Genomic DNA, 17500 nt, shown 5'->3' on the forward strand with positions numbered 1-17500 from the left:
AGGAAGGAAGGACGGAGGAAATAAGGAACGAGGGAGGGAGAAAGGAAAAGAGGAAGGGAAGAAAGAAAAAAGGAAGGAAGGATATTTTGGGATATTTACAGAAGTACTACTAGCAGTAATATAGTGTCATGTCTCATTTTGCAGTCACCTGGGCAGGTAACGGCCCCTCCCCCTACAGCCCAGCCGGACGTCAGCAGAATGGGCGGAGCCACCAGCAGCCTCCATTACATCATCACCACGCGCCCAACACTCACTTCTGTATGACCCCATGTAACCGTTGCCATGTAACCGTTACCATGTAACTGTTGCCATGTAACCGTTGCCATGTAACTGTCGCCATGTAACCGTTGCCATGGAACATCACATGTAACCGTCGCCATGTAACCGTCGCCATGTAACCTTCTTATGTAACCTTCTCATGTAACCGTTGCTATGTAACCATCGCCATGTAACCGTCGCCATGTAACCGTCGCCATGTAACGATCACATCTAACCGTCGCCATGTAACCATCACATTTAACCATTGTCATGTAACCGTCGCCATGGAACCATCACATGTAACCGTCGCCATGTAACCGTTGCCATCTAACCGTTGCCATGTAACCGTCGCCATGGAACCATCACATGTAACCGTTGCCATGTAACTGTCGCCATCTAACCATTGCCATGTAACCGTCGCCATGTAACCATCACATCTAACCGTTGCCATGTAACTGTCGCCATCTAACCGTTGCCATGTAACCGTCGCCATGTAACGATCACATCTAACCGTTGCCATGTAACCGTCGCCATGTAACCGTTGCCATGTAACCGTCGCCATGTAACCGTCGCCATGTAACTATCACATGTAACCGTCGCCTTGTACCCGTTGTCATGTAACCGTCGCCATGGAACCATCACATGTAACCGTCGCCATGTAACCGTTGCCATCTAACCGTTGCCATGTAACCGTCGCCATGGAACCATCACATGTAACCGTTGCCATGTAACTGTCGCCATCTAACCGTTGCCATGTAACCGTCGCCATGTAACCATCACATCTAACCGTTGCCATGTAACTGTCGCCATCTAACCGTTGCCATGTAACTGTCGCCATCTAACCGTTGCCATGTAACCGTCGCCATGTAACGATCACATCTAACCGTCGCCATGTAACCATCACATTTAACCGTTGCCATGTAACTGTCGCCATCTAACTGTCGCCATGTAACCGTCGCCATGTAACCGTCGCCATGTAACCGTCGCCATGTAACCATCACATGTAACCGTCGCCATGTAACCATCACATGTAACCGTCGCCATGTAACCTTCTCATGTAACCGTCGCCATGTAACCGTCGCCATGTAACCTTCTCATGTAACCGTCGCCATCTAACCTTCTCATGTAACCGTTGCCATGTAACCGTTGCCATGTAACTGTTCTGTAACACTGTGTACAGTCCATCATATGAGTGTTTGTTCCTGCAGGGTCACAGCATCACAGTACTGCTCCATACCCACAACCAGTGTTCAACCACCCAGGTATGAAAGGCTCCTGTCTTTTTTCCTTCATTCCTTCCTTCCTTCCTTCCTTCCTTCCTTCCTGTCTTTTTTTACTTCCTTCCAGCCTGTCTTTTTTTCCTTCCTTCCTTCCTTCCTTCCTGTCTTTTTTTCCTTCCTTCCTTCCTTCCTTCCAGCCTGTCTTTTTTTCCTTCCTTCCTTCCTTCCTTCCTGTCTTTTTTTCCTTCCTTCCTTCCTTCCTTTGCAAACAAATGTTCCCAAATTCCTGTGTGTGTGTTACTGTGTGTGTGTGTGTGAGCGTGTGTGTTACTGTGTGTGTGTGTTACTGTGTGTGTGTGTGAGCGTGTGTGTTACTGTGTGAGTGTGTTACTGTGTGTGTGTGTGAGTGTGTGTTACTGTGTGTGTGTGTGTGTGTGTGTTACTGTGTGTGTGTGTGTGTTACTGTGTGTGTGTGTGTGTTACTGTCTGTGTGTGTGTGTGTGAGAGAGTGTGTGTTACTGTGAGTGTGTGTTACTGTGTGTGTGTGTGTGTGTGTGTGTGTGCGTTTTTCTAGCCTGGTGGGGACCGACTCCTGGTTTCCATGGTAAATAGCAATAGCAAACAGCCTCCTGATAGGCCTGGTCCCCACAAGGTTGGTTTTCCTGACTGTGTGTGTGTGTGTTACTGTGTGTGTGTGTGTGTGTGTTGCAAAATAATGTTCCCAAAATCCCCGTCCTTCCACCCCCCCCTCCAGGTCCAGAGTTCTGGTGCTCCATCTCGTACTTTGAGTTGGACGTTCAGGTGGGTGAGATGTTTAAGGTCCAGTCCAGCTGTCCTCTGGTGACGGTGGACGGTTACGTGGACCCTTCAGGAGGAGATCGTTTCTGTCTGGGACAGCTGAGCAACGTCCACCGTACCGCCGCCAGCCACCGCGCCAGGTGAGCCTTACCTGACCCGTTCCTGACCGTCACTATCTTACTGTGACTAACCACCGCTGTTCTTCTTCTGCGGGTCTTTTGTGTGCAGGCTGCACATCGGGAGGGGGGTTACGCTGGAGTGTCAGGGGGAGGGGGACGTCTGGATGCGTTGCCTTAGCAACCACTCTGTGTTCATCCAGAGTTTCTACCTGGATCGCGAGGCTGGCCGAGCGCCGGGAGACGGAGTCCATAAGATCTACCCTGGAGCTTATATCAAGGTGTGTTGAAACGCTTGTCTCCATGGATACGCTGCTGATCGTCTCCATGGATCTGTTTCTGTTTTTATTTGAATGGTCCCCCAGCAGGACTCGACTAACATGCTGCTAACATGCTGCTAACAGGCTGCTAACATGCTGCTAACACTCGTCTAACATGCTGCTAACAGGCTGCTAACATGCTGCTAACAGGGTGCTAACATGCTGCTAACATGCTGCTAACATGCTGCTACCAGGCTGCTAACATGCTGCTAACAAGCTGCTAACATGCTGCTAACATGCTGCTAACACTCGTCTAACATGCTGCTAACAAGCTGCTAACATGTTGCTAACATGCTGCTAACAAGCTGCTAACATGCTGCTAACAGGCTGCTAACACTCGTCTAACATGCTGCTAACACTCGTCTAACATGCTGCTAACAGGGTGCTAAAGTTCTGTGGGAGCTGAATGATTACATCACAGCAGGCTGGAGACCTGTATCACCTGTCTGTCTCTTACTTGTCTCTCCCTCCAGGTGTCTGACCTGTCTGTCTCTCACCAGTCTCTCCCTCCAGGTGTTTGACCTGTCTGTCTCTCACCTGTCTCTCCCTCCAGGTGTTTGACCTGTCTATCTCTCACCAGTCTCTCCCTCCAGGTGTTTGACCTGTCTGTCTCTCACCTGTCTCTCCCTCCAGGTGTTTGACCTGAGGCAGTGTCACAGACAGATGCAGCAGCAGGCAGCTGCAGTCGTCGGTGCGATTCCCAGTAGTGTGGGGGGGGTCACCCCCGCTGTCAGTGAGTACTACCTGTCTCTCTCTCTCTGAGTACCTGTCTGTCTCTCTGAGTACCTGTCTGTCTCTGGGTACCTGTCTGTCTCTCTGGGTACCTGTCTGTCTCTCTGGGTACCTGTCTGTCTCTGGGTACCTGTCTCTTTGGGTATCTGTCTCTCTCTTTGGGTACCTGTCTCTCTGAGTACCTGTCTGTCTCTCTGGGTACCTGTCTGTCTCTGGGTACCTGTCTGTCTCTGGGTACCTGTCTCTTTGGGTATCTGTCTCTCTCTTTGGGTATCTGTCTGTCTCTCTGAGTACCTGTCTGTCTCTCTGGGTACCTGTCTCTCTGGGTATCTGTCTGTCTCTCTGAGTACTTGTCTGTCTCTGAGTACCTGTCTGTCTCGCTGAGTACCTGTCTGTCTCTCTGGGTACCTGTCTCTTTCTCTGGGTACCTGTCTGTCTCTCTGAGTACCTGTCTGTCTCTCTGGGTACCTGTCTGTCTCTCTGAGTACCTGTCTGTCTCTCTGAGTACCTGTCTCTTTCTCTGGGTATCTGTCAGACTCTGAGTACGTGTCTGTCTCTCTGGGTACTTGTCTCTTTCTCTGGGTACCTGTTTGTCTCTCTGAGTACCTGTCTGTCTCTCTGGGTACCTATCTGTCTCTGAGTACTTGTCTGTCTCTCTGAGTACCTGTCTGTCTCTCTGGGTACCTGTCTGTCTCTCTGAGTACCTGTCTGTCTCTCTGAGTACCTGTCTCTTTCTCTGGGTATCTGTCAGACTCTGAGTACGTGTCTGTCTCTCTGGGTACTTGTCTCTTTCTCTGGGTACCTGTTTGTCTCTCTGAGTACCTGTCTGTCTCTCTGGGTACCTATCTGTCTCTGAGTACTTGTCTGTCTCTCTGAGTACCTGTCTGTCTCGCTGAGTACCTGTCTGTCTCTCTGGGTACCTGTCTCTTTCTCTGGGTACCTGTTTGTCTCTCTGAGTACCTGTCTCTTTCTCTGGGTACCTATCTGTCTCTGAGTACTTGTCTGTCTCTCTGAGTACCTGTCTGTCTCTCTGGGTACCTATCTGTCTCTGAGTACCTGTCTGTCTCCCCCCCCCCCCCCGCTCAGGTGCAGCAGGTGTGGGCGTGGACGACCTGCGCAGGTTGTGTATCGTGCGTCTGAGCTTCGTTAAAGGCTGGGGGTGTGACTACCCGCGGCGGAGCATCAAGGACACCCCCTGCTGGCTGGAGGTCCACCTGCACCGAGCGCTGCAGCTGCTCGACCAGGTGCTGCACGCGCTGCCGCCGCGGGAACACATGCTGTGATGTCATACGCAGGTGTGTGTGTGTTACCCAATCAGGACCATCCATCACCTGTGGGCTGCAGGTGGGACGGCCAATCATAGCTGAGCTTTAATGTCACCATCCATAAGCTCCACCCACCCGTCCTCCTCCTCCACGCAGGTGAAACAAACGCCCCACAGCTCAGTGGTCAGTTTACAGGCTTCAGGCTATCAGACAATCATGTGTTGCCATGGATACGGCAGGAAATGACATCATCATATTAATAAGAGTCTGTTAGTTTTAATGTTGTAGAAAAGTATTCAGTAGTTTATTCTGTGACATCATTTCAACTTTCATACTTTTATATACTGGAAGAATTTGTAACATGAAGACAGCACCCAGCCGGCAGCACCCAGCCGGCAGCACCCAGCCGACTCCACCTAGCCGGCTCCACCCAGCCGGCTCCAACCAGCCGGCAGCACCCAGCCGGCTCCACCCAGCCGACTCCACCCAGCCGGCTCCACCCAGCCGGCAGCACCCAGCCGGCAGCACCCAGCCATCTCCACCGCACAGAAAATAGAAATCAGTGTTTGTAGTGTGGGTGAACTGACCCTTTAACAGGATCACTTTAAAATGTACCAGCCAAAAATCAGCTGTTAAATCTTCTACAGAGTGATGTCATCGTTACAGCTGCTGTGATGTCATCGTTACAGCTACTGTGATGTCATCGTTACAGCTACTGCGATGTCATCGTTACAGCTGCTGTGATGTCATCGTTACAGCTACTGTGATGTCATCGTTACAGCTGCTGTGATGTCATCGTTACAGCTACTGTGATGTCATCGTTACAGCTACTGTGATGTCATCATTACAGCTGTTTTTCTTTAACCCTCCTGTTGTCTTCGGGTCTATTTGACCCGAAGACAACAGTTAATATGTTAAATATAATTGCCTCAAAATGACATGAATGGTCCCAGACTATGCTCTTTGCTCTTTGTTAAATTAATTATGACTATTTTTGTTAAATTATGTGTTTTATTAAAATGTATAGCACCTGTGGTCTTCCCAATTTGACCCGGTCACATTTAGTGTTGTAATTGGTCACGCTATTGCACTTTCCAGCACAATGAACATACACACACACACACACACACACACACACACACACACACAAAAAAATGACCTCTAACACCCCCCCCCACACACACACACACACACACACACAACTCCAAGTGTGGAGTGTATAGCATCCTTGGGGCATTTCACATTTCACTCTGAGACAGCATGATGAAGATGACCTAAAACTATGCAACAGTCCTCCCTTCCTCCCTCTTTACTCCTTTCCTTCCTTCCTTCCTTCCTCCCTCTTTACTCCTTTCCTTCCTTCCTCCCTCCCTCCCTCTTTACTCCTTTCCTTGCTCCCTCCCTCTTTACTCCTTTCCTTCCTTCCTCCCTCCCTCTTTACTCCTTTCCTTCCTTCCTTCCTTCCTCCCTCTTTACTCCTTTCCTTCCTTCCTCCCTCCCTCCCTCTTTACTCCTTTCCTTGCTCCCTCCCTCTTTACTCCTTTCCTTCCTTCCTCCCTCCCTCTTTACTCCTTTCCTTCCTTCCTTCCTCCCTCCCTCCCTCCCTCTTTACTCCTTTCCTTCCTTCCTTCCTTCCTCCCTCTTTACTCCTTTCCTTCCTTCCTTCCTTCCTCCCTCTTTACTCCTTTCCTTCCTCCCTCCCTCCCTCCCTCTTTACTCCTTTCCTTCCTTCCTTGCTCCCTCCCTCTTTACTCCTTTCCTTCCTTCCTTCCTCCCTTCCTCCTTTCCTTCCTCCCTTCCTTTTTTCCTTCCTCCCTCCCTCTTTACTTCTTTCCTTCCTTCCTCCCTCCCTTCTTACTCCTTTCCTTCCTTCCTTCTTTCATTCCTTCCTTCCTCCTTTCCTTCCTCCCTCCCTCCTTACTCCTTTCCTCCCTCCCTTCTTACTCCTTTCCTTCCTTCCTTCTTTCCTTCTTTCATTCCTTCCTTCCTCCCTCCCTTCTTCCTCCTTTCCTTCCTGACAGTTTATTTATTTTCATTGATTATCTACCAAAGATGCATTTCCTTGTCATAATGACATCATATCCTGTTTGCTTTGTGATCAGTTTTTCTCTAAAATGTCAGATTATTTATTCTGTCATCAGGTCGTCGTCATGGTAACAGACTTTTATAACGTTTGACATTTGAAATGCTTTTATACTGAAAGTTTCTTCAACTCTGTAACATCTGATATTTTTTCAAAATAAAGTTTCCTTATTAAAATCTGAAGCTTTTCTTCCTTCATGATGAAACAGAGACAGAGTTCCTTCCTTCTTTCTTTTCCTTCGTCCCTCCCTTCCTTACGTCCTTCCTATTTTCCTCCTTACTCCCTTCCTTCCGTTCTTCTCTCCTTACTTCCTTCCATCTGTTCTTCCTCCCTCCCTCATTCTCTCCTCCCTTCCTTCTTTCCTTCCTCCATCCCCCTTTCTTCTTCCTTCCTTCCTTCTTTCTTCCCTTCCTCCCTCCCTCCTTCTCTCTTTCTTTCCTCCCCCCTACTTTCCCTCCTTCCTTCCTTCTTTCCTCCGTCCTTCCTTCCTTTCATCTTTCCTTCCTCCCTCCCTTCCTTCTTTCCTTCCTCCATCCCCCTTTCTTCTTCCTTTCCTTCCTTCTTTCCTCCGTCCTTCCTTCCTTTCCTTCCTCCATCCCTCCCTATGAGTATCCTATAAAGGGTTAAACTCCGAATAAAAGAAGTTTGAATGTTTGTCTTTATGAATGAATGTCAGAGCGAACGTGAAGCTTCCAGTAAAATATGGCGCCAACGATCTTTCATTCCTTCCTTCCTCCTTTCCTTCCTCCTTTCCTTCCTTCCTTCTTTCATTCCTTCCTTCCTCCTTTCCTTCCTCCCTCCCTCCTTTCCTCCCTCCCTTCTTACTCCTTTTCTTCTTTCATTCCTTCCTTCCTCCTTTCCTTCCTCCCTCCCTTCTTCCTCCTTTCCTTCCTGACAGTTTATTTATTTTCATTGATTATCTACCAAAGATGCATTTCCTTGTCATAATGACATCATATCCTGTTTGCTTTGTGATCAGTTTTTCTCTAAAATGTCAGATTATTTATTCTGTCATCAGGTTGTCGTCATGGTAACAGACTTTTATAACGTTTGACATTTGAAATGCTTTTATACTGAAAGTTTCTTCAACTCTGTAACATCTGATATTTTTTCAAAATAAAGTTTTCTTATTAAAATCTGAAGCTTTCCTTCTTTCCTTCTCTCCTTCCTTCATGATGAAACAGAGACAGAGTTCCTTCCTTCCTTCCTTCTCTCCTTCCTTCTTTCTTTTCCTTCTTCCCTCCCTTCCTTACGTCCTTCCTATTTTCCTCCTTACTCCCTTCCTTCCTTCCGTTCTTCTCTCCTTACTTCCTTCCATCTGTTCTTCCTCCCTCCCTCCTTCTCTCATCCCTTCCTTCTTTCCTTCCTCCATCCCCCTTTCTTATTCCTTCCTTCCTTCTTTATTCCCTTCCTCCCTCCCTCCTTCTCTCTTTTCCTCCCCCCTACTTTCCCTCCTTCCTTCCTTCTTTCCTCCGTCCTTCCTTCCTTTCATCTTTCCTTCCTCCCTCCCTTCCTTCTTCCCTTCCTCTGTCCATCTCTCCTCTCTTCCTTCTTTCCTTCCTCCATCCCCCTTTCTTCTTCCTTTCCTTCCTTCTTTCCTCCGTCCTTCCTTCCTTTCCTTCCTCCCTTCCTTTCAATGAGTATCCTATAAAGGGTTAAACGTTAAAGTGGGTTAAAGGGTTAAAGTTTGAATGTTTGTCTTTATGAATGAATGTCAGAGCGAACGTGAAGCTTCCAGTAAAATATGGCGCCAACGAGGACAAAACAGGGGCGTGTGCAAAGTTTAAATGTTTCATATTCGCCTTCTCATTGGTCACAGTAAAGTCCCGCCTCTGTGACTACAGCCAATAGGAGAGAAGAGTCCCGCATAATAAGCAGATGGGGGAGGGGCTCGGTGAGTGACGCGTCATCGGACCAATAGGAGGCCAGAATCTGAAAAATATGAATATTCACGAGGAGGGGGCGTGGCCTGTCAACGGAGGTCGGGCGCGAGCGAACATGGAGGTTTAGTTATCGCCTGGCGTCCATCAGTGAGCGCGTGCCTCAGTATATCTGTTTTCTTTAAGTTTTTCTTAGTTTGTTTTTTTGTGTTGATCATGGAGATGAAGAAGAGGATCAGCCTCGAGCTCAGGAGCAGGAAGCCCGCGGAGGTGCGTAACTACACAGCACGCGCTTCATCTAACCGCCGACATGACGCTGCTGAAAACACACACACGAGCTACCTCTGTCCGCGCGAGCTGTTTCCGACATTTTGACCCAGAAATCAGCAGCTCGCGACTCCAACATGGAGGCGGCTCCTCGCGCTGTCTCCGGAGGTTCCCGCCCGCCTCGCGCTGACTTCTCGCTAGTGGGTTTCCACCGAGCCTCGCGCGAGCCTCCCGTAGCTAGCAGCCAAGCTACTAAGCTAACCTTCCGGGAGAGTCTACCGGGGCTCCCATCGGGGCTCCGCGAGAGTCTACCGGGGCTCTCACCGGGGCTCCGGGAGAGTCTACCGGGGGTCGCTGCTGAGGCTCGGTCGTTAAAACCCCGCCGGTACGAACAGTTAGTCCCGGTTATATGTTGTCACGGTTTAAAGTGAGACTCTGCTGCTCCATTATCACACTAACCGATTTCCTCCCGCTGCTCCTCCCGGTTGTGTTTGGGAGGAACAGACCGTTAAACCCAAGCTCCTAACGGTGAGATTACGGTTAATGTGAAACCGTTTCAGCCGCAGTTCGGTTAATGAAGCAGTTTGTTTCCGTTAATCAGATAAACGCGTTTAAAGCCGCAGCTACCAAAGAGTGTCAAAGCCGAGAGGACTCCCTCCATGATGGTTGGGGTTGGCTCTGCTAAAAGCGTTTCATCCCCCTCACACTTTTCTATAATATTAAACCTGCTCATACTTCTCTCTATATCACTAAACCTGCTCATACTTCTCTATATATATCACTAAACCTGCTCATACTTCTCTATATATCACTAAACCTGCTCATACTTCTCTATATATCACTAAACCTGCTCATACTTCTCTCTATATATCACTAAACCTGCTCATACTTCTCTCTATATCACTAAACCTGCTCATACTTCTCTCTATATCACTAAACCTGCTCATACTTCTCTCTATATATCACTAAACCTGCTCATACTTCTCTCTATATCACTAAACCTGCTCATACTTCTCTCTATATCATTAAACCTGCTCATACTTCTCTATATATCACTAAACCTGCTCATACTTCTCTCTATATATCACTAAACCTGCTCATACTTCTCTCTATATCACTAAACCTGCTCATACTTCTCTCTATATCACTAAACCTGCTCATACTTCTCTCTATATCACTAAACCTGCTCATACTTCTCTCTATATCACTAAACCTGCTCATACTTCTCTCTATATATCACTAAACCTGCTCATACTTCTCTCTATATCACTAAACCTGCTCATACTTCTCTCTATATCATTAAACCTGCTCATACTTCTCTATATATCACTAAACCTGCTCATACTTCTCTCTATATATCACTAAACCTGCTCATACTTCTCTCTATATCACTAAACCTGCTCATACTTCTCTCTATATCACTAAACCTGCTCATACTTCTCTATATATATCACTAAACCTGCTCATACTTCTCTATATATATCACTAAACCTGCTCATACTTCTCTATATATCACTAAACCTGCTCATACTTCTCTCTATATATCACTAAACCTGCTCATACTTCTCTCTATATATCACTAAACCTGCTCATACTTCTCTCTATATCACTAAACCTGCTCATACTTCTCTATATATATCACTAAACCTGCTCATACTTCTCTATATATCACTAAACCTGCTCATACTTCTCTCTATATATCACTAAACCTGCTCATACTTCTCTCTATATATCACTAAACCTGCTCATACTTCTCTCTATATCACTAAACCTGCTCATACTTCTCTATATATATCACTAAACCTGCTCATACTTCTCTCTATATCACTAAACCTGCTCATACTTCTCTCTATATCACTAAACCTGCTCATACTTCTCTCTATATATCACTAAACCTGCTCATACTTCTCTATATATCACTAAACCTGCTCATACTTCTCTATATATATCACTAAACCTGCTCATACTTCTCTCTATATCACTAAACCTGCTCATACTTCTCTATATATGTTGTTGGCGTGTTATCTGACTGTGTTGGTGTATTGTTGGCGTGTTATCTGACTGCGTGTTGTTGGCGTGTTATCTGACTGCGTGTTGTTGGCGTGTTATCTGACTGTCTTGTTGGCGTGTTATCTGACTGTGTTGTTGGCGTGTTATCTGACTGTGTGTTGGCGTGTTATCTGACTGTGTGTTGTTGGCGTGTTATCTGACTGTGTGTTGGCGTGTTATCTGACTGTGTGGTGTTGGCGTGTTATCTGACTGTATGTTGTTGGCGTGTTATCTGACTGTGTGTTGTTGGCGTGTTATCTGACTGTGTGTTGGCGTGTTATCTGACTGTGTTCTTGGCGTGTTATCTGACTGTGTTCTTGGCGTGTTATCTGACTGTATTCTTCGCGTGTTGTTGGCGTGTTATCTGACCGTATGTTGGCGTGTTATCTGACCGTGTGTTGGCGTGTTATCTGACTGTGTTCTTCGCGTGTTGTTGGTGTGTTATCTGACTGTGTGTTGGCGTGTTATCTGACTGTGTGTTGGCGTGTTGTTGGCGTGTTATCTGACTGTGTGTTGGCGTGTTATCTGACTGTGTGTTGGCGTGTTATCTGACTGTGTGGTGTTGGCGTGTTATCTGACTGTATGTTGTTGGCGTGTTATCTGACTGTGTGTTGTTGGCGTGTTATCTGACTGTGTGTTGGCGTGTTATCTGACTGTGTTCTTGGCGTGTTATCTGACTGTGTTCTTGGCGTGTTATCTGACTGTGTTCTTCGCGTGTTGTTGGTGTGTTATCTGACCGTGTGTTGGCGTGTTATCTGACTGTGTGTTGGCGTGTTGTTGGCGTGTTATCTGACCGTGTGTTGGCGTGTTATCTGACTTTGTGTTGGCGTGTTGTTGGCGTGTTATCTGACTGTGTGTTGGCGTGTTGTTGGCGTGTTATCTGACCGTGTGTTGGCGTGTTATCTGACTGTGTGTTGGCGTGTTGTTGGCGTGTTATCTGACTGTATGTTGTTGGCGTGTAATCTGACTGTATGTTGTTGGTGTGTTGTTGGCGTGTTATCTGACTGTGTCGGTGTGTTGTTGGCGTGTTATCTGACTGTGTCTGTGTGTTGGCGTGTTATCTGACTGTGTGTTGGCGTGTTATCTGACTGTGTGTTGGCGTGTTATCTGACTGTGTGTTGGCGTGTTATCTGACTGTGTGTTGGCGTGTTATCTGACTGTGTGTTGGCGTGTTATCTGAATGTGTGTTGGTGTGTTGTTGGCGTGTTATCTGACTGTGTGTTGGCGTGTTGTTGGCGTGTTATCTGACTGTGTGTTGGCGTGTTGTTGGCGTGTTATCTGACTGTGTGTTGGCGTGTTGTTGGCGTGTTATCTGACCGTGTGTTGGCGTGTTATCTGACTGTGTGTTGGCGTGTTGTTGGCGTGTTATCTGACTGTGTGTTGGCGTGTTGTTGGCGTGTTATCTGACTGTGTGTTGGCGTGTTGTTGGCGTGTTATCTGACTGTGTGTTGGCGTGTTATCTGACTGTGTGTTGGCGTGTTATCTGACCGTGTGTTGGCGTGTTGTTGGCGTGTTATCTGACCGTGTGTTGGCGTGTTGTTGGCGTGTTATCTGACTGTATGTTGGCGTGTTATCTGACTGTATGTTGGCGTGTTATCTGACTGTTGTTGGCGTGTTATCTGACTGTGTTCTTGGCGTGTTATCTGACTGTGTTGTTGGCGTGTTGTTGGCGTGTTATCTGACCGTGTGTTGGCGTGTTATCTGACCGTGTGTTGGCGTGTTATCTGACCGTGTGTTGGCGTGTTATCTGACCGTGTGTTGGCGTGTTATCTGACTGTGTGTTGGCGTGTTGTTGGCATGTTATCTGACCGTGTGTTGGCGTGTTATCTGACTGTGTTCTTGGCGTGTTCTTGGCGTGTTATCTGGCTGCGTGTTGTTGGCGTGTTATCTGACTGTGTGTTCTTGGCGTGTGCAGGTGGTGGAGCTGGTGGTGGATAACTGTCGCTCCAGTGACGGGGAGGTTGAAGGTCTGACGGAGGAGTTCTCAGAGCTGGAGATTCTCAGCATGGTGAACATCGGACTGACCTCGCTCTCCAAACTGCCCTCACTGCCCAAACTACGCAAGGTTAGTCCCACTTCCTGTCTCCACTTCCTGTCCCCACTTCCTGTCTCCTCTACTACGCGGCTCTTTCTTTCTTCTTTCCTTCCCTTCCTCCCTCCTTTCCTTTCCCTCTTTCTTTCTTCTTTCCTCCCTCCCTCCCTTCCTCCCTCCTTCCCTCCTTCCTTTCCTTCCTCCTTCCCTCCCTCCCTCCCTCCCTCCCTCCCTCCCTCCTTTCCTTCCTTCTGTCCTTCCTACTTCCTTTTATCCTTTCTTTCTTCTTTCCTCCCTCCTTCCTTCCTCCTTTCCTGACCTCGCTCTCCAAACTGCCCTCACTGCCCAAACAACGCAAGGTCAGTCCCACTTCCTGTCCCTACTTCCTGTCCCCACTTCAGATGTGACAGATGTGCTGTGTGTTGCAGCTGGAGTTCTTTCCTTCCTTCCTTCCTCCCTTTTTTTCCTTCTGTCCTTCCTCCCTTTCTTCTTTCCTTCTGTCCTTTCTTTGTTCCCTCCTTCCTTTCTTCCTTCCATCTGTCCTCCCTCCCTTTCTTCCTTCCATCTGTCCTTTCTCCCTTTCTTCCTCCAATCTGTCCTTCTTCCCTTTCTTCCTTCTGTCTGTCCTTCCTTCCTTCTGTCCTTCCTGCTGTCCTCCCTTCCATCTGTCCTTCCTCCCTTTCTTCCTCCAATCTGTCCTTCCTACTTCCTTTTATCCTTCCTTTCTTCCTTCCTTCTGTCCTCCTTCCCTTTCTTCCTTTTGTCCTTTCTTCCTCCATTTCTTCCTCCCATCTGTCCTTCCTGTCCCCACTTCCTCTCCCCACTTTCTGTCCCCACTTCCTGACAGATGTGCTGTGTGTTGCAGCTGGAGGTCTTTCCTTCCTTCCTTCCTTCCTTTCTTCCTCCCATCTGTCCTTCCCCCCTTCCTCCCATCTGTCCTCCCTCCCTTTCCTTCCTTCCTTCTGTCCTTCCTTCCATCTGTCCTTCCTCCCTTTCTTCCTTCTGTCCTTCCTCCCTTTCTTCCTTCTGTCCTTCCTACTTCCTTTTATCCTTCCTTTCTTCCTTCCTTCTGTCGTCCTTCCCTTCCTTCCTTCTGTCCTTCCTTCCTCCCTTTCTTCCTCCAATCTGTCCATCTTCCCTTCCTCCCATCTGTCCTTCCTGTCCCCACTTCCTGACAGATGTGCTGTGTGTTGCAGCTGGAGGTCTTTCCTTCCTTCCTCCCTACCTCCCTTTCTTCCTTCCATCTGTCCTTCTTGTCCCCACTTCCTGTTTCCCCACTTCCTGTTTCCCCACTTCCTGACAGATGTGCTGTGTGTTGCAGCTGGAGGTCAGTGATAACACCATCTCAGGAGGAGGTTTGGACTCGCTGGCGGAGAAATGTCCCAACCTGACGTACCTGAACCTGAGCGGGAACAAGATCAAAGAGCTGAGCACCATCGAGGTTCTGGTGGGTCACTACTTCCTGTTTCCTGTTTCCTGTTTATATGTGGAACCACGATAGCTCCACATTTCACACCTGGCGACATTAATAACAGCTGATAAAGTCTTAAGTTTGCCCGTTTTCTAACCCTCCTGTTGTCCTCGAGTCAAGGAAGGAAGGAAGGGAGGGAGGGAGGTAAGGAAAGGAAAGAAGGAAGAAGGGAGGAAAGGAAAGGAAGAAGGGAGGAAAGGAAGGGAGAGAAGGAAGAAGGGAGGAAAGGAAAGGAAAGGAAGGAAGAAGGGAGGAAAGGAAAGGAAGGAAGAAGGAAGGAAAGGAAAGGATAGAAGGAAGAAGGGAGGAAAGGAAAGGAATGAAGAAGGAAGGAAAGGAGGGAAGAAGGAAGGAAGAGACAAGGTGGGAGGGAGGAAGGAATAAGGAAGAAAAGGAGGGAGGGAGGGAGGAATAAGGAAGAAAAGGAAGGTAGGAAAGAAAGAGAAGGAAGGAAGGAGGAAGGAAGGTAGGAAAGAAAGACAAGGAGGAAGGAAGAAAGGAGGGAGGGAGGGAGGAAGGGAAGGAGGGAGGAAAGGAAAGGAAAGAAGAAGGAAGGAAAGGAGGGAAGAAGGAAGGAAGAGACAAGGAAGGAGGGAGGAAGGAATAAGGAAGAAAAGGAGGGAGGGAGGGAGGAAGGAATAAGGAAGAAAAGGAAGGTAGGAAAGAAAGAGAGAAGGAAGGAGGGAGGAAGGAAGGTAGGAAAGAAGAACAGAGGAAAGAAAGACAAGGAGGGAAGGAGGAAAGAAGGAAGGAAGAAAAGGAGGGAGGGAGGGAGGAAGAAAGGAGAGAGGAAGGAAGGAGGGAGGGAGGGAGGAAGGTAGGAAAGAAGAACAGAGGAAAGAAAGACAAGAAGGAAGAAAAGGAGGGAGGGAGGAAGGAAGAAAAGGAGGGAGGAAGGAAGAAAAGGAGGGAAGAAGGAAGGAAGGAGGGAGGGAGGAAAGAAGGAAGGGAGGAGGGAAGAACGACAGAGGAAAGAAAGAGACAGGGAGGAAGGGAGGAAAGGAAGAAGGAGGGAGGAAAGGAAAGGAAAGAAGGAAGAAGGGAGGAAAGGAAAGGAAGAAGGGAGGAAAGGAAAGGAAGGAAGAAGGAAGGAAAGGAAAGGATAGAAGGGAGGAAAGGAAAGGAATGAAGATGGAAGGAAAGGAGGGAAGAAGGAAGGAAGAGACAAGGAGGGAGGGAGGAAGGAATAAGGAAGAAAAGGAGGGAGGGAGGAAGGAATAAGGAAGAAAAGGAAGGTAGGAAAGAAAGAGAGAAGGAAGGAAGGAGGAAGGAAGGTAGGAAAGAAGAACAGAGGAAAGAAAGACAAGGAGGGAAGGAGGAAGGAAGGAGGGAGGGAGGAAGGGAAGGAGGGAGGAAAGGAAAGGAAAGAAGAAGGAAGGAAAGGAGGGAAGAAGGAAGGAGGGAGGAAGGAATAAGGAAGAAAAGGAGGGAGGGAGGGAGGAAGGAATAAGGAAGAAAAGGAAGGTAGGAAAGAAAGAGAGAAGGAAGGAAGGAGGAAGGAAGGTAGGAAAGAAGAACAGAGGAAAGAAAGACAAGGAGGGAAGGAGGAAGGAAGAAAGGAGGGAGGAAGGGAAGGAGGGAGGAAAGGAAAGAAGAAGGAAGGAAAGGAGGGAAGAAGGAAGGAAGAGACAAGGAAGGAGGGAGGAAGGAATAAGGAAGAAAAGGAGGGAGGGAGGGAGGAAGGAATAAGGAAGAAAAGGAAGGTAGGAAAGAAAGAGAGAAGGAAGGAGGGAGGAAGGAAGGTAGGAAAGAAGAACAGAGGAAAGAAAGACAAGGAGGGAAGGAGGAAAGAAGGAAGGAAGAAAAGGAGGGAGGGAGGGAGGAAGAAAGGAGAGAGGAAGGAAGGAGGGAGGGAGGGAGGAAGGTAGGAAAGAAGAACAGAGGAAAGAAAGACAAGAAGGAAGAAAAGGAGGGAGGGAGGAAGGAAGAAAAGGAGGGAGGAAGGAAGAAAAGGAGGGAGGGAGGAAGGAAGGAGGGAGGGAGGAAAGAAGGAAGGGAGGAGGGAGGAAGAAGGAAGGAAAGGAGGGAGGAAGGATGGAAGGAAAGGAGGGAGGAAGAAGGAAGGAGGGAGGAAGGATGGAAGGAAAGGAGGGAGGAAGGATGGAAGGAAAGGATGGAGGAAGAAGGAAGGAAAGGAGGGAGGAAGAAGGAAGGAAAGGAAGGAGTGTGGGAGAAGGAGGTCCTTCCTTCCTTTCTTCCTTCCTTCTTTCCTTCCATCTTTTTAATAGTCCGGCCTTAGTGGCTGAAAGTGAATGAGCCTGAACACTAGACCCTCAGACCGGTTCTCTTGTTCTCTTGTGGTTCTGCAGAAGAACCTGAAGAACCTGAGCAGTCTGGACCTGTACAGCTGTGAGGTGTCGGCGCTGGACGAGTACAGAGACGGTGTGTTTGAGCTGCTTCCTCAGCTCACCTTCCTGGACGGATACGACCAGGAAGACAACGAGGTGCCCGACTCAGAGGCCGACAACGGTAACACACACACACACACACACACACACAGAGAGAGACAGACACACACACACACAGAGAGACAGACACACACACACACAGAGAGACACACACACACACACACAGAGAGACAGACACACACACACACACACAGAGAGACAGACACACACACACACAGAGAGACACACACACACACACACACACACAGAGACACACACACACACACAGAGAGACACACACACACACACAGAGAGACAGACACACACACAGAGAGAGAGACACACACACACACACAGAGAGACAGACACACACACACACAGAGAGACAGACACACACACACACAGAGAGACAGACACACACACACACAGAGAGACACACACACACACACACAGAGAGACAGACACACACACAGAGAGAGAGACACACACACACACATATATATACACACATTAGGGCTGCAACTAACGATTATTTTAATAATCGATTAATCTGTCGATTATTTTTTCGATTAATCGGATTAAAAAAAAAAAAAAATTCACAGTGCACAAAATCTTCAGAAAG

At 48.0% G+C, this 17500-nt stretch overlaps 2 protein-coding genes across 4 annotated transcripts in view; both read left to right on the plus strand.

Annotated features, from left to right (window-relative positions):
* Positions 1-4727, plus strand: part of LOC128367045 (mothers against decapentaplegic homolog 4-like) — a 17521-nt gene extending 12794 nt beyond the window's left edge. Inside the window, exons 5-10 of the mRNA XM_053327840.1 lie at positions 145-258; positions 1467-1520; positions 2233-2416; positions 2505-2673; positions 3346-3445; positions 4498-4727. Of these exons, the coding sequence (XP_053183815.1) occupies positions 145-258; positions 1467-1520; positions 2233-2416; positions 2505-2673; positions 3346-3445; positions 4498-4727 (851 nt within the window). The remainder of the gene's footprint in view (positions 1-144; positions 259-1466; positions 1521-2232; positions 2417-2504; positions 2674-3345; positions 3446-4497) is intronic.
* A 4057-nt stretch (positions 4728-8784) lies between these two features.
* Positions 8785-17500, plus strand: part of LOC128367054 (acidic leucine-rich nuclear phosphoprotein 32 family member E-like) — a 17710-nt gene continuing 8994 nt past the window's right edge. The window contains exons 1-4 of one of the 3 annotated variants that reach the window (XM_053327850.1): positions 8785-8942; positions 12904-13053; positions 14342-14467; positions 16801-16960. In XM_053327850.1, coding sequence (XP_053183825.1) covers positions 8889-8942; positions 12904-13053; positions 14342-14467; positions 16801-16960 — 490 coding nt within the window. In that variant the 5' untranslated portion in view covers positions 8785-8888. Of the gene's footprint in view, positions 8943-9135; positions 9140-9368; positions 9468-12903; positions 13054-14341; positions 14468-16800; positions 16961-17500 lie in introns of those variants that run through there. The other 2 variants (XM_053327851.1, XM_053327852.1) reach the window with 2 other exon arrangements.

Source organism: Scomber japonicus, chromosome 10 (assembly GCF_027409825.1).
Source record: "Scomber japonicus isolate fScoJap1 chromosome 10, fScoJap1.pri, whole genome shotgun sequence".
NCBI classification, from domain to species: Eukaryota; Metazoa; Chordata; class Actinopteri; order Scombriformes; family Scombridae; genus Scomber; species Scomber japonicus.